Here is a 16,372-nt window from a genome sequence, read left to right on the forward strand (position 1 = left end):
CCACAGCCTGCCCTTCCTTCTAGCTCCGCCAGCGCTCCTGTTCCCTCGCCCCGGGGCCCACGCACCGAGGGGCTCCTAGGAGACTCTGCTGGACTCTCCCCAGGAAAGGAGGACCCCCGTCTTTGAGAATGTTCCTGACTTCCTTCCAAAACGGTGGATGAGAAAGTCCAGTCCCTGCAGGCTGCCTGCGCACCTGTCCAAGTAGCTAACCCCACCCTGCCGGGTGTTGACATTCTGTTGAGAAACAATGATTCTACTGACAAGACAAAAGGCTGCTGAGTTCAGTTGCTCAGTTTATAACAACCTAAGTGATCCAAAAGATTTTGGTTTGGGTTGTGATTCAGTAAAAACTAAAGCTTAGATACCAAGCCATCCAGAAAAACCTTTTTAGGAATTTCTGAGAACCAAGTGTCCATGAAAATTTTAAAGGGCTCACTTGTTCAGCTTCTAGTAAAATTTGGTGTCTACACCAACTTCTAATGCTGATCTGTATTTTAACCAAATTACCTTCTAGTAAAGGCTTCCCTGGTGGCTCAGTGGTAAAGAACCTGCCTCCCAGTGCAGGTTCATTACCACTCAGGTGGGATCCCTGGGTCTCAGGAAGATCCCCTGGGGGAGGGCGTGCAACCCCCTCCAGTATTCTTGCTTGGAGAACCCCATGGACAGAGGAGCCTGGTGGGCTCCCATCCATGGGGTCTCAGAGAGCTGGACACGACTAAGCAACCAAACAGCAGTATTTACCAGTAAATATTAGATACAGTCTTTACTTGATCAGATTTCCAGAATAAAAAGAGACCCACTAACCTCTAGGCCGGAAACTGTGTCTGTCTTGGAGACAGAAACACATTCTCCAGTGTCCTTGGAGACACAAGATGTCTCTCCCACAGAGCCTGCATCTCACTGATGCACAGTTAGTAGGCAACACAGAAATGAATGCACGAATTTAGAGAGAAAGAAAGAAGAAAGGGAAGACGGAAGAAGAAGGAAGGGAGGAAGGAAAGGTGAAGGGGGGAGGAGGGAGGGGAAGAGGGAGGAGGGACTGCAGTACTGTAGAAGTCCCGCACCATTCGGTAAAGCAACTGCCCCTCAATAAAAAGTAAATACATTTTTAAAAAGAAGGAAGGAGGGAGGGAGGCGTCCGCCCTCAGAGAAAAGGCAGAGGAAGCTTCCGGGAACCGCTCCAACACATGATGACTGCAGCGTGAACTGAGAGGTTGCTGGGACATTCATACAGATACACGTGAGCCTATTTCCGATCTGATGAATTTGCAACGAGTGCCGATGACGTAGAGAACTGACGCGGGCCAGCCGCCACAGACAATTAACGAGAGGCTTCTTGTGCCAGCAGGAGAAAAAGGTGACACTGAGGAATGAAATCCATTTCTGACCCAGCAATCTTACTTCAGTAACTACTCGACCTGCCTCTTAGCTTTCTAGGCGTGGTGGACCAGGGCAGAGCCGCTGATGACTGGGAGTGATGGGGGGCGGAGACCGTCTTTCTTCCCCGTCGTTTAAGGCCCCTCCAACCCGGTGGCTAATAGAATGGCTTTGCATGCCTCTCCATGTCTCCGTTTTTGTTCCCACTAACCCGTTAATTTTCTCTTTTTTCCAAAGCAAAATTCTGCCCTGTGTTCCGTGAGTCGGTCTGTTGGTTTCCGAGAACCGCATGACTGTCTTCGTTTGGAGATCCTGAAAATTTCACGAGTTTTCTAACTATGTTGTATGTTTTTCTGGCAAATTCTAGGTTGTCCAAAGATAAAAGTGACCAAAAATTTGAAAGGAGAAAAATTAAGCAGATTATCAATCTGAAAACCAATCCTTGAATTTTATTCTCAGAAGCACTTTATTCTGGAGAAAATCAACAGAGTTAGAGCATGACAGGCTCGCGTGGGACAGTGCGGCTTTTTCCCATGCTGGTCTATCCTTCGGCACAGCTCTCTTTAACTGTCCTTGGCCCTGAGACCGTGACCACGGGGGTGTGTCCCTGGAAACTGTGGGGCAGCAGTGGGCGCCCCTCGTGTGTAGTGCCCAAGATTCACGCACTCGACACCCCTTGAGACCAGATTTTCACGTGAAAGTGGTTGCCTCATTCTGAGTGGCCAGCATTTTTCCCAGCATCTGTTTCTGGCTGAAAGCAAAGGAACCCGCAGAAGTAGTGCTGGGGCGGGGCGGGGGGATGGTGAGGGCCTAGACAGGTGGCCCTGGTCCAGCTTCAGTCCAAACACGAGAGAGCTGGCCTGCAAGATCCTTGAAGCTCCTGGAGCCCACCTCCAGCACCTCTGAACCAGAGGGATGGACTCTCCCCTTCCCGAGCTCCCTCCAGCCCCACAACACCCTCCTGAAACCGAAAAGGACCACAGGCTGAGGCCAAGGGCTCTAGAGCTTGATCAGAGACGGTTTTACTTCATTTGTAGAATTCTCAGGAGAGGCCCAGGCAGAGATAGTCCCGCTTCTTGTTGGCAAATTGTGAAGTGAGATCCCAGAGCCTGTCCGTTGCATGAGATCTGAGCGAGGGACGTGCACCCCAAGGCGCTAACGTCTGAGCCCCAGAGTCCCCCTTCCTTCTCACGCTCACAGTGCAGGGTCCCTTTGAAACTAGAGCTTATACGAGTGCAAACTGGCCCCAGAGACACACGCCTTTACATTGCAGTAACTGTGTGTCGTTGCTACCTGCAGGAGGCCAGCTTTCTCCATCTTCCCCGAAGTGAGAGGGGTCCCCCCCAGAGAAGCTGGAGGCGGAGGTGGGGGCTGCCTGAGGAGCCCCCTCAGCAAGCTTGAGAGTTCAGAGCCACAGGCTCCAGTCTCAGAGCAGGTCGTCCATCATCTCATCTCCATGTTACAGAAGAGGAAACTCAAGCTCAGAGAGCTTCCGACAGTTGCCCAAAGTCACACAGCCAGGGAGTGGGGTTGCTGAGACCCACCCCAGTTGCCGGCCCTGGGACGGTGCCCAGGTGCACAGCTGGGGAACATGGCTTCCAGCCCACCCCCCTCCCTCTGTGGTCACCAGCCCGCAGCCCAGAGCCCCTGGAAGAATCCTGGTCCATCCACATTCAGGGCACCCACGGCGCAGCCAGGGGAGCTGGTTCTGGCCTGCAAGAGGCCTCTCCAAGTTGGAGAGTTGGGAATTGTGTCTTTGCTCTTTAAAAATGGATGAGCTCCCAATTCCCCAAGTGTGAAGGCTGCTGAGCCCCGGGGGAGCTGGCATGAAGGGTCTGTGCCAAGGACCAGAACAACCCTGGGGCCATGCGTTGTCTCTTGGAATCCTGTCAGGGGCGTGGCCTCTCCCACCCTTCTCCAGCACAGTCCCAGCGCCCCTTCCCCCAATGCGTGCAGATGAAGACTCTGGAGAGTGTGTGTGACTCTGGCTGATCCACCCTGGGACCCGGCCAGGAGAAGGGCAGACACTGCCACAGGGAAGGTCCCACCCCCCGCCGGAGGCACCGGGCGCCCAGTGTGTCGCCGAGCGGCCGCTGAGGCCGGATGGATGTGGACCGGGGCAGGGCCACGGGCCATGGGCACAGACCGCGAGCCTCACCCTCTCTTGCAGGGGGCTGAGGGCCAGAAGCCAGGATTCGGCTACGGAGGCAGAGCGTCTGACTACAAATCGGCTCACAAGGGACTCAAGGGGCATGACGCCCAGGGCACGCTTTCCAGAATCTTCAAGCTGGTAATGAACCTTCTCCACATGGGAGGCGCTGGGAGGGGTCCGGGGATGAGTCTGGGGTGGCCTGGGGATGCCAGTCTCCAGCCCCTCCACCTGCTGCTTCTCAGGAGTTGCCCCTGTGCATCCCAGCCCTGCCAGGCGGCTGTTTCTGCAGAGCTCACCTGAGCAGGTGCTCTACCAGGTGCTAGGCCAGGATTCCTCAGGAGCTTGAGGACAAGAGGGGTCATCCTGGACCCTGAGAGGCTCAGGGGCCTGGAGGGCACCAGCCCATCTGGAAGGTCAGGTGGCTGCCTGGCCGGGGCAGCAGCACTTTGGGCCCTGAGGGTGACGAGAGGGAAGATGGTTGGATGGCGACAGACCCTGGAAGCCTCAGGCATCTGTCCTGCTGATTCACATTGGAGCTACACGTCAGGTCCCCCGGCCTCCCCGAGGCTTTGTCTCTCCTCTGTGAGACGGGGGGAATGTGTGGGGAGCTGCTCTGACAGGAGGGGTACCGTGCTGTCTGCCCGGCTCCCTGCCCAGACCCCCTCAAAACCGCCGGATCACCAGTGACACGTCAGCCCTGCTCAGAAACCTGAGATCTCAGGAGGGGCTCTGATGGGGGACAAGGCACAGCGCCCCCAGGCCTGAGCAGACGGAGGATGGAAGGGAAGGCTCTGGACTCGGGAGGGGCAGACCCCAGGCAGTAACCCCTCACCCCAGGCCCCTCAGACTCCTTCCTCCCACAGCTACAAGCAGGCAGAGCTGTCCTGGGGTGAGAGGAGTGGTGTCCCAGGTCCAGCGGCCAAGCTCACCTGTGAGGAGATGGAACACCCTGGAGACAGAGGCCCTGGAGCCAGGACGCCCAAGGGCTGGTCCAGGCTCCAGTCTCCTCAGACAGAGTAGACACGGCTGCCCCAATGGGCAGGGCCCAGATGCCCAGACAGTCCTCTAGAAGGTGGAAAGAGGCAGCAGGCTTAGAGCTGGAGGGGCTCGGGAGCTGAGATGAGCCTGTGGAGCCACAGCAAGCCTCTCGAGCAGTTGGGGCCATTTCCACAAAGATCCGAGGCTCCCGGGGGGCCTTTCATCCCTGATAATGGAGCCGCATTTGCACGGCGGCCTGGCAGGAAGGACCAAACCTCACCAAATCCCGATCCCACTGGTTTTCTCATTAGAGCATCAGCCCAGCCGCTAGTTCCACTGACTCTTGACCCAAATGAGGCCATGACTTCCCTGCTGACATCCATCTACAACTGCAGTCCTGACTCTTACAAGGGTCCGGTCAACTCCCCTTCCAGCTGGAAGACGTGTCATGAGGAAGACAGACACCAGCAAGGAAAGACACAGTCCGTGTGCTAGAGCAGGAGCGGCCGCGTGAGGACGTGGCACTCACGGTGCCCTCAGGGCCGCAGGACCGCCCTGCACCCTCGGGCGTCGCGGTGCCGGCTTTGCTGCCGTGCTCTCACCCCACGCGGCAGCTTCTTCCACCCGTGCCCCGGGCCAGCAGCCCCCCGGGGGAGACCTGTGTTTCCATGGACTCCTGTCCCAGGTGTCCGTGGTCTCGGATGAGACCAGGAGTGCCTCTCGAGGTTCACCCGCTGGCTTACTGCAGGTCACAGCGTGATTTCACCTGAGAAGGTCCTGTGGTCTGTGGCGAGGCTATGTCACCAGGAGACCAACAGCCCCACGCGCCCCGTCCACGGGCTCAGGCCCCACCAGCAAAGCGTGATGGCTCCTCAACCCCACTCACCTCTGACCTGCAGAAGTGTGCTTCCTGCTGAGCTCATTGAAACGTTGCGATTTTACAACTTACGGTGAAATGGTTTGGTCGGGAACACAGAGACTCGTAGGTTGGTCACCTAACTAATTCTGCATCAAATCCCGTGTGTGTGTGGCACGTCCAGTGGTTGGGGTACACAGACGGCTGCGACAGACACAGCAACCTAGGCTCTGAAAGGTGCTGGACTCTGAAGGTGATGAGAAGCAGGACTCAGCTTTGAGGAGACTAAGTCTCTTCAGGAAGACATTTAAATACATGAAGTAAGTGGTGAGTGACCCACTGCTAAGTTGGCTGGTGTCAGACTCAATGTGGGCAGGACTCAGTCTTCAAAATATTGATCCGGAGGCAAATCTGATAAGGAGATAAGTACTGTCCCAAATGTCCAAGAAACAGAGAGCCTTACGATATACGTGTCTTGATTCTGAAATGAGATGGCGATGACGCATGTCCTGGCGGGGCTCTGGGTGTAAACCCGGAGCTGCAGTTTTCCATCAGGTCACCTGCAGTGTCCAGACCATTTCTGATTCCCCAAGACTTCTGGACCAGAGCGACCAAGGGCAAAACCCAGATGTCTGCAGCTGGGACGATGTCCGTCCTCATCAGAGTTTCTAACACCAGCTCACCTCTGCTGGCTGACTTTGGGGAAATGACTCAACCTCTCTGAGGAGCTTCAGCTCCTTCAACTAGCAAACAGGGATGCTAAGAACACCCACCCCCCCTAGGCTGGCTTGCTTGTTCACAAGATGAAACAGATGTCAGAGATTTAGATCACAGTAGATAATAAATTGTAGGCACAGTAATTGAAAAGAAAAGCCATAAATCTGCCATCTTTTATTCAAAAGTTGCCCTCAGGGTGTTCAGTGGTGTCTCAGGTAAGGTGTTTGGCAAATAGGGTAGGAGGGGGACTAAGCCCGTCTCAGCGCGCACGTGCTTGATCAGATGGGGCAGCGGTCTGCTCTTGTGCACGACTGACTCGCACTTTCCAGGAGGCCCTAAGGTCAATCTCTGAAATTCAGGACAAGGAGGGGCCAGTGCTGCCTTGCTCAGGGCTACTCCAGGAGCAGCTCTGAGGACCAAGTACCCAAAGCCCAGCCAGACTCACCTGGGACAAAACCCAGGTCCCTGCTGAAGGGCTTGGCCCCGAGGCTGGGGAACAAAGCCCCTTTCCTGCAAGGGGAGTTATCTCTGAATGATGCCTGACACCTCCAGAGGCTAGAATTCCACAGACTTCCCCACACGTGAAAATAAAATGCGTCCAGTGAATCAGCAATGGAGGAATGTTTTGGGGGAAAGCAAAATTGCAAGAAATCAGAGCCATCGTCTTTCTGTTGACCGAGTTAGCTATAAGACCTGGGGCCTTGTGTTTCCATTGCCTAATCTCGGGGTCACGTGGGGGACACAAGACGTGGACAAGGCCCGTCTGTCATCAGATCAATAGCGTATTTCTTGTTCATCTTTCTTTCTGGGGGCTCACAGTCTCAAGGAGATCTTTGAGAGATCAAGTTTTCATGCATAACCTACGAGAAGAGGGAAATCCAAAAAGAGACTAAAATTTGAATAAGAATTCAAATGCAAAAAAAAAAAAAAAAAAGCACCTTCCTCCAAGTTCATCTAAGTGGCACCTGGGGTGACAGGTGCCTTCTCGAGCCAATGCCTGGACAAGCTCCCTTGTCTCCGTCATCCCCACTCGCTCTCTCCACTTCCACCACTGCCAGCTCTTCTGCAAACTGTATTTGTCCAGAAAACACGTCAACTCTTGTTTTTTTAAGACCCTGAGGTCAGAGTCTGTGGAAGGCTCATCTGGGAGGCTGGTTTCCTTGGTGATGCCGGAGAGGGCTCGAAGGTGGGGTGGAGGCCGCTCCCCGGTGAACCGACTGGGGCTGTGCTCTCAGCATCCCAGCCTCACGCAGATGAGCCCATCCCGGGCATCGTTCATGGACCACTTCCCGCAGTCCCTGGGAATCTCTAGTCTAAATGTCAGGGGAGTGTGTAATTTCCTCGGTTCTGTCTCCTCACAACAAAGATTTGAAGCAACGGACATTAAAGCCTTCAGCGCATCATAGCTCTCAGAGAGTGTTACAGTGCCGTATTACAACTCAGTTTTATTTAGAAAGTAAAGGAAAATACATCCTCGCAAAGAGGAGAGAGAGAGCGCGCGCACGCTGGAGAGAGACCGCTGGCCCTTTGGCTCCTCTTTTTATACGTCTTTCCCTCCGCCCGGGCCTGCCCTGTGTAAACTGGGCCAGCCCAGGGGTGCTGTTTGTTTTACCTGAGGTCCTCACTCCAGTCCTCAGACCTTCCTTTCTTCAATTTTTACGGGCTTTTCCCTTCCTTGTCTTTCAGCCACCGCCGTCTGGACTCCTTTTTCCTATTCTAACTACCTAACGTTCCCCCCTCAAGAGATGGGAGGCCAAATTCTTTGGGAATAGGGGCGTCGAGGTCTTTCTGGCTACTTCCTGCTGAGCTGGGATGGTGAGGGGAATTGGGCCTCCCATCTCTTGAGGGGGGAATGTTAGGAGAAAACAAGCCCTCCTTTGAGACATTTAATGTATCAGTTGAGTTTTTCACCCCCAGAAACGCATGGTTCTCAGACGCAGCGCCCACGCGCCCTGTCCTGTTTGCCCAGTGGTACTTGCATGTGCAGTGAGATAGAGGATGCTGTGAGACACGGGGTTAGAGAACAGCCCCACGCAGCTTCATTCCTAGAGACAGACCCCGAGGGGCGAGGCCCTGCCCCTGGTGACCACAGGGCTCTGGCTCTCCCAACTAACTCTCTGTTTCTTTTTCTCAGGGAGGACGAGACAGCCGTTCCGGGTCCCCGATGGCAAGACGCTGAAGCCCAGCTCCCCTCCCGGAACCCTGTCCCCAGCTTCTTAATACAACCGCCTCGACACTAACCATTGTCTAAATTCCCTAGTGCAGCCAGCGGCCCCCAACCCTGCCCATACGCACGTCCTGCGGGCTCCTGGCCAGTGGCTCAATGGAGAAGACGGTGCAGCTGTCAGCTCACCCTTGGAGATCAGCGAGGTCCCCGAGGGTCCAGGGTGGGCGACCCTCCACGCCCACCCTCTGCCCTGGGACGGCCGTGGGAGCGGCCCTGGGGACCCTGCCGCCGGGCCCCCACGCAGGATGTGGAGACCGACCTTGGCTCTGAGCTTCCTTTGGTTTCTTTCCCGCCTCCTCTCACCTCTTAAAGCACTTCCTTTCCTAACCGATCACAGTGGAGCGGCTTCGCGGCGGGAGCTTTGGTACGTGGCAGGCGGGCGGGCAGCTGGGAGTGTCCCGTGTGGTGGCCAAGGCTCACACCCCGGAGGAGCCGGATTGGCGCGTGCGGAGAAGGGACGGGGGGCGAACTCGGCCGGGCCTCGGGGGGGTCCCGCAACGGCGCAGGAGCGCGGGGACCGCAGCGGCGCCCCCGACAACCTGCTTCCTACGGAGCCCGGCCGGAGGGCGGAGGCGGCGCAGCTCAGAGCGGTGGCAGGACGTTCCGGGAGCCTCGCGGTGGCCCCGGCCATCGCGAGCGCTAAGGTGACAGGTGGCGTGCTCGGCACAGCGGTGCGCACAGCGAACACTAACCCTTGGGGAGAGATAACCAGCCCACCCGCTTCCTCCCAGAAACCCGCTGACCAGCACACTGGCTTTTCCCGAATCGCTGCCGAACTGGGTGCAGGCCCCAGTGAGGACGGGGAGGGGTCCTCTATCCCACTCTTTTCTAACCCCAGCTGATATCTCCCATGCTTCCCCCATAACCTACTGATTCCCACCTTTTGATTTCAGCCTCTCTCCCACCAGACCCCCACGAAGTCCCCACACTGGCGTCACAACCCCCCTTAGGATGAAAATGAGGAATAGTCAATGTAACGCCCAAACGTGGCTCTTTAATCCCCTTCTAATTCTGAATATTTCGCGTGGGTTTACTATAATGTCTATTAATACATGAGAGGATAAGAAAAAAAAAATTTAGAAACAAAATCTCCAAATTGCTCGACACACACACTGCGTCTTTGAGCTGGTTGTGACTGAGTGACCTCCATTCGTGGCCACACCCAACAATGAGAGCTGTGACCACAGGTCTCAAGGAAAGTACGCACTGTTCTTGAGTATTGAAATAAAGTAATACACTTTTAATGATATCTGCATGGCTTGTCTTCTGTGACTTATTCTGGTCTGCAGAACGTGAGTGTGTGTGCTAAGTCACTTCAGTCGTGCCCGACTCTTTGCGACCCTCTGGACCCACCAGGCTCCTCTGTCCACGGGATTCTCCAGGCAAGAATGCTGGAGTGGGTTGTCATTTCCTTTTTCAGGGGATCTTCCCGACCCAGGGATTGAACCTGTGTCTCTTAGGCCTCCTGCATTGGCAGGCAGGTTTTTTCTGTAGCCACTGGGAAGCCCAGGAGATCTGCATCACCACAAAGCTGCAGGAAAGTTCGTTTCCAGGTGGAGCTGTGAGTGGGGGGTGTGCTAGACCCCCAGCCACACACACCTCCATCTCTGCGTGCTCACCTGCGGACCGTCCCACCGAGTCCAGAGGTGCCAGGAGGGTCTATCTGATGAAGGAAGCCACCAGAACAGAACAGCACGGTGATCACGCTTTCTCAGATACCCCGTCGATCCGCCCAGTCGCCTCTGCACCACGTGGTCCAGACCGAGAACCGTCTGTGGGTTCCTGTCTGCTCCCCCGCCCCGCCACCCGGGCAGAGGACGGTCAAGGGGCCCCAGCACCAAGCCCTGGGAGAGCAGGCCAGGTCAGAGGTCAGGAGCGGGTCAGAGTTAGCGGCGAGGATGTCGGCTCCATCTAGCGGGCTGGCTTTATAAACCAGGTGTGGGCTGTGAGCTGGGTTTGGGGTTTGTGAGGAGAGAAAATGGGCCTGAGAAAAACACTGAAATGGGCGGGGGGGAAAGCCTCTGAAAACGAGAACGCCAAACCTTCCAGGAGCCCTTGGTGCTGTGTTAAGTTGGGGCTGTCGTAATACGACAGCAGGACTGAAGGCCTGAAACAATGCACGTTTTATGTTCTCGGACTCTGGAGCCTGGATTCTCACAGCCAAGGTGCCAGCAGGGAGTTTCTGGGGAGACCCCTCTCCTTGGCCTGCACACACTGCCTGCTCCCCGGGGCACATGACACACCGTGGTGTCTCTCCTTCCTTGTCAGGGCTCCAGTCTCACCCTCGTGACTGCGTTTAAGCCGTACTTAGCTCCTGGAAGTGCCATCACATCAGGAGTAAACACCCCAGCAAACGGATCTGGGGCACCAAGCAGCCCACAGCAGGGGTGTGTTTCTCCTGCAATGACAAAGGTTTCCTAGACACCCCCAGTTGGCAAGAGTTTAATTAAACGGCAAAGCTGAGGAGAAGGAGGTGCTGCTCCAGGGTGCAGCGGCAGCCAGGCAGGAGGGCTGGGTGCCAGGCGTAAGCCTGCACTGGGTCTGCCGCGTGGACTTCGGGCAATGCTGGAAAGCCATCTCTGGGAAGAGTCTAGAAGGACTTCTTTGTTCTACTCTTGCAACTTTGCTAAAAGTTTGAAACCGCTTCAAAGAGTTTGCACAGAAAGCATCAAGAGTTCAGATTACTAAACTTGAGAAAGATAATTCAAACTGAGCCTAGAAAAAGTGCGTGGTGAGGAGTATCTTGGGGAAGACGGCCGGCTGCTGTCCATCCTTCTCCAGGATGATGGAGGAGCTGGCTGAGGCTACTCTAAGAAGAGCTATTTTGTGCTAATTTATAAGAATTTTTTCCCCTGAAGCTGGTTACCAGGGTAACCTACAATTACTTTGTTCTGATGCTAAAATAGTGTCATAGAACCATCTCTTTTGCTTGAGTCAGGATTTAAAAATCAGGGAAATATCTGTATATTGGCAGAAAGGAGAGTGTGGGGCCATGGGTGTGGGCATAGAAACTACCGTTTCTCCATTTTTCCTTAGCGACTAAAGGGATTTAACACTTTCACAGTACTTGTTTTAGTCACTTAGTCGTGTCTGACTCTCTGAGACCCCATGGACTGTAGCCCATCAGGCTCCTCTGTCCATAGGATTCCCAGGCAAGAATACTGCAGTGGGTTGCTATTTACTTCTCGAGGGGATCTTTCTGGCCCAGGGACTGAACTCATCTCTTGTTTTTCAGGCAGATTCTTTACCACTTAGCCATCTGAGAGGCTCCTTTAAAGTTCAGTTCAGTTCAGTCGCTCAGTCGTGTCTGACTCTTTGCGACCCCATGAATCACAGCACGCCAGGCCTCCCTGTCCATCATGACAATAAAATCTCCTCAGTGATAGAAATAACATTATGGATGATGCAGAATAAATTAATCATTGGCATTTGTAAAAGATACTTCTATTCATATGGTGGTGGTTTAGCTGCTAAGTCGTGTCCAAATCTTTGCAACCCCATGGGCTGCAGCACGCCAGGCTTCCCTGTCCTTCACCATCTCCCAGAGTTTGCTCAATCTCATGTCCATTGAGTCAGTGATGCCATCCAATGATCTCAACCTCTGTCGTCCCCTTCTCCTTCTGCCCTCAATCTTTCCCAGCATCGGGGTCTTTCCCAATGATTCGGCTCTTGGCATCAGGTGGCCAAGTACTGGAGCTTCAGCATCAGTCCTTCCAATGAATACTCAAGGTTGATTTCCTTAAAGATTGATTGGTCTGATCTCCTTGATGTCCAAGGGACTCTCTTCTCCAGCACCACAATTTTAAAGCATTGCTTCTAAGATGCTCATTCTTCTTTACAGTCCAACTCTCGTGCTTTTCAGCTCTGCCCATGCACAAAATGCATCGTAAACTCACGCCCTTACCTGTGTTTAAGTATCAGCAATCTTACATCATCAGAAAGCCGAACATTCTGGAAAAACTCAGCTGGGCCGTTTTAAGTAGCTGAGGCAATCCATGGTAGAGGAAGCAGATGAGCCATAATCTGGTAATTTCTAGAGAACAACCCCCTCTCCCCACCCGCCGTATTTTAAACACCAAAAGAACAATATTCCTCCTACAGACAAGGAGGAACAGCAGATTCCTTACCATTCCCTCTGAGCAAAGCCTGGGAGAAAATAAAAACCACTTAGCTATTTCAGTCAGAAAAACTGCATGAAGTGCCCACTCTGTTCTAGGAGTAAGGTGAGCAAAGGAAAAAGTTATCTTCAATTCTCTGCTTTAACAGGACGATGACTATAGACTATGAATTTCTGAAAGTTTGGAGATGCATCTTTAAAAGGGACCGGATGCTGTAATATCGACTAACCCCATTGGTATTTCTGGGAAAACCCAATGTCCTACACGTCTACATGAATAAGTAAGTTGATATTATGATTGATTTTCAATTATCTTCAACTACCTTACAAATAAGGGAAAAAGTGGAAAATACCCTCAAGGGTGGCAAGCAAGATGTCCTCAGACTGTTTGAGCCCCGTGGATCTGAATTCATTGCAAATTCAGCATCGTATTTTGTTAACATGCTGAAAATGTTACCTAGAGAAAATGTCTACCTTTAAATGCTTATAACTCACCCCAAACCCAAATAAGTAAATATATAGGAGTTCTAAGATAATACAAAAGTAACTTTATTATTCTTAAAGCCAGCACAGTGACTTTTGGAATAACTATGCATTCCTAACACAACTTGTATTAAATAAATGTCATCCAATGCAGAAATAGACCATGGGACAATTCTGAAGATTGAAAAAAAGGACTCTCCTGTAAATTAAACAATTAACTTTAAACATGTCCTTTAGTGGTGAATCAAGAATGAATCAGTCATTTTAGAAATTTGCCAAATGGATTATAAATCTTGACACAAAAACCTTCATGCTGTGAGGCACTACACATAAAAATGATTAAACAGAATATTTTATGATCACTACCTATTGTTCCTATCACTTACTCTTTACTTTTTTATGCTTTAAGTATTTTATTAGTCCTCCATACAAAAATCTGCCGCACCCCTCCATGTAAGTAAGTGAGGGGCAGTGGGTGTGAAGGGAACAGGGTCAGCTGAGACAGAGGGTGAGCTCAGATGGGACAAACGTGGTGGGTTTAGGGGCCTCATCCAGGAAAGGCTTCAGGAGGCTGAGGCAGGGCTCTCGCTTCAGCAAGGTGTTTGCCTCCACTGTTATAAACAATGAGATGGTTTTAAAACGCTGCTTTTCAGGAGTATTAGGTAGAGATAGAGTGGCTCCAAATGTGTACCAAGGCACTTCTGAAATTCCTTTCTAAAAACTCCAAAATGCCTACATTACATGAAGAGAGATTAGGTGGCAAAAAGAGTGGTCCAGAAGTATGAGTTATGTAATTTCATCTTTGCCTCACTGTATACAACAGATTTTAGAAAAAGATCAAATTAGCAACAGTTGGCGCCAGGGTGGGGTGGTGGGGGAGCAGGGAAGAGAGGGCACAGTACTGACTTTGAAATAATCATCTGAAAAAATTAGGTAAAAAGCAGGTATAAAATATTGTTAAAAATAACCAGAAGGCAGTGCTATACGTATCTTATCTACGCATGTGTGCCCAACCACTTCAGTTGCATCTGATTCTCTACGACTCCATGGACTGCAGACCACCAGTTTCCTCTGTCCACAGGATTCTCCAGGCAAGAATACTGGAGCGGGCTGCCATGCCCTCCTCCAGGGGATCTTCCTGACCCAGGGACGCAACCTGTGTCTCCTGCACCTTCTGCGTTTGGCAGATGGATCCTTTATCACTGAGCCTCGGGGGAAGCCCCATGTCTTATGCATTTTCTTAAGATCATGTTATTCACATAAATTGGAGTGATCCTCTTCTAAAGAATGTGTTTCTCTGTGAAGTATGAAAGTCTTCTGCAAGGAGGAAAATCCACGGGAAGCAGCGAAGCCCACCTCCTTTTCAGAATCTCACCCTGTACTACCGTGTGCCTCCTGCCCACGAATACTGGTGTGACTGTAAAACTCAGGCTCACATTTCCTTACAAACGGTTATGGGCGAGGGTGCAAACCACTGTTGTGAAGAGACTGACATGAAGAGACACTCGCTGGTTAAACGCTGAGATCGGATGAAACGGAAATCTGAGGGAAGACAGGAACTTTGTTAGGCCGGGTTTGTCGCGTTCTGTCAGTAACTTGTGGTCAGAGCTCGAGGAGCTCCTTTCCGCTGGACCAACAGCCCAAGCTCCCTCCATGCCCAATCCTCCAACCACAGGCCTGTCCAAGCTGCCAATTCCTTGAGGGGCCGAGGGAAGCTTGTGGGGAGGGGCGCTGGAAAAGTTGCTCCATTTTCACCTGCTGCCCTTTGTGCAGACATGCCCGCCTCTGCAGCGAGCATGGATGGGGCTCCACACACCCTGACGGCAAAGAGTCCGCCCGCCACGCAGGAGACCCGGCTCCGGCCCCAACCCCCCTGGAGGAGGGCACAGCAGCCCCCTGCAGTATTCCTGCTGGAGAACTCCACAGACAGAGGCGACAGTCCATTGGGTCACAGAGGGTTGGACACCACTGAGCACTAACCCTTCCCCTCTCCACACCCTCCAGCTTCCCCGCCCCAGCACCCAGGAACTACACCCAGCTCCCGGGGCAAGCTGCCCAGCTCCTTTACCACGGGACACAGCGACAGGCGGTTGCAGCCTCTCTACAGGCACCTAAGTGACCAGGGTGGCGTTCGTTATGGTCAGCGGCGACAGCAACGGAGGCGTTTGCAGCAAACGCAGATGGCGGGCCGGCCTCAAGGCACAGCCTGCTTTTAAGTAGGAAGCTCTTCATGTGGCCCTCACGAGGGTGGCGCTCGTGTGTGCTGCACGGAGGCGCAGGAAAACATCACTAAAGTTCTTTTCTGTGAAAACATATCAATGCATGCGCCAAACTATCTTACAGTAAATATTTTAAAAGAAAAAAATTAATCACATTTCCTAACTTCATTTTTTTTATTTATTGTTATTCCAAAGCAGATATGCTATGATAGATATTTTTTAAAAATACAATTATCTATCCTCAAAACCCTGGTTATGCAGGAGACTAGAAATCTCTTGTCAGAAGACTTTTTATCAACCAGTAAAGTATAAAGGTCAACTTGTACTCCACTCCACCAAAAGTTCAAGTGAAATTATGTCTTTACAAAACCTTATTTTTCAAGGAATGTTTTGCAAAGAAGCAGCTTTTATAATTAGGAAGTAAATAAAAATAATACATTAATGTCTTGTGTTTGCCTGATAATAAACTGAGAAGACTCACAAAATGGATTACTGATAGATTTTTTTTTTTCTTTAACCAAAATAAAAGTAGGCTTTAGATTCACCTGGTAAGGCCTTACTTAAACAGGCTGTGCACCAATACAATTCACTGAACTATGCTTTCTATACAATTAGGAATTAAACAAACCCCTTGCAGAGACTGACCTGAGATGACATTTAATGCTAAAACCAAAATAAATAACCTAGCAAGAACAAAATTTTTAAAATTTCAATAATTTCAACTTTGGAGATATTTGTTCACCAAAATTAATCAACATTTCTAAAATATTTTAATACAAAATTATAAAAGAAAAGTGCATTAAAAGCAGAACCTTTAAAACTCTGGCACAATTACAGTTATTCTGAATATACGGACTCCAGCCAGGTACACACACTGACATTCAAGAAAAACCTCAGGATACAGAAGTCCAGTATCACAAGTCAAATAAGGCTTTTTTTTTTTTTTTCTTTAAAAAAATATACAATACACAAAGCAGTTTGGAAAAAAAAAGTAATATTATTTAAGTTTTCAGACTTAAATATTTTCACATAACAAAAGTTTTTATATCACCATCAATACTACTTATATACATATGCCGAAAAGTGTGAACAACAAAAAATCAAAAGATGCCCCTTCAAAAAATAACAGTGAAATGTCTCTCTTCAGGAATCTGAAATGAGCTCCTCTCTTAATATACAAAGTCCATACAATATTTATAATAAAACTGCTCTCTTCTGAAACCAGTGAGGCAATGAGAAAAATAAA

At 51.3% G+C, this 16,372-nt stretch overlaps 1 protein-coding gene across 3 annotated transcripts in view; it reads left to right on the forward strand.

Annotated features, from left to right (window-relative positions):
* Positions 1-8,320, forward strand: part of MBP (myelin basic protein) — a 104,175-nt gene extending 95,855 nt beyond the window's left edge. For all 3 annotated transcript variants that reach the window (XM_068993614.1, XM_068993615.1, XM_068993616.1), the window contains 2 exons: positions 3,548-3,667; positions 8,215-8,320. In XM_068993614.1, the coding sequence (XP_068849715.1) occupies positions 3,548-3,667; positions 8,215-8,259 (165 nt within the window). In that variant the 3' untranslated portion in view covers positions 8,260-8,320. The remainder of the gene's footprint in view (positions 1-3,547; positions 3,668-8,214) is intronic.
* Positions 8,321-16,372: the final 8,052 nt, after the last annotated feature.

The sequence above is a fragment of the Capricornis sumatraensis genome, chromosome 21 (assembly GCF_032405125.1).
Source record: "Capricornis sumatraensis isolate serow.1 chromosome 21, serow.2, whole genome shotgun sequence".
Taxonomy (NCBI): domain Eukaryota; kingdom Metazoa; phylum Chordata; class Mammalia; order Artiodactyla; family Bovidae; genus Capricornis; species Capricornis sumatraensis.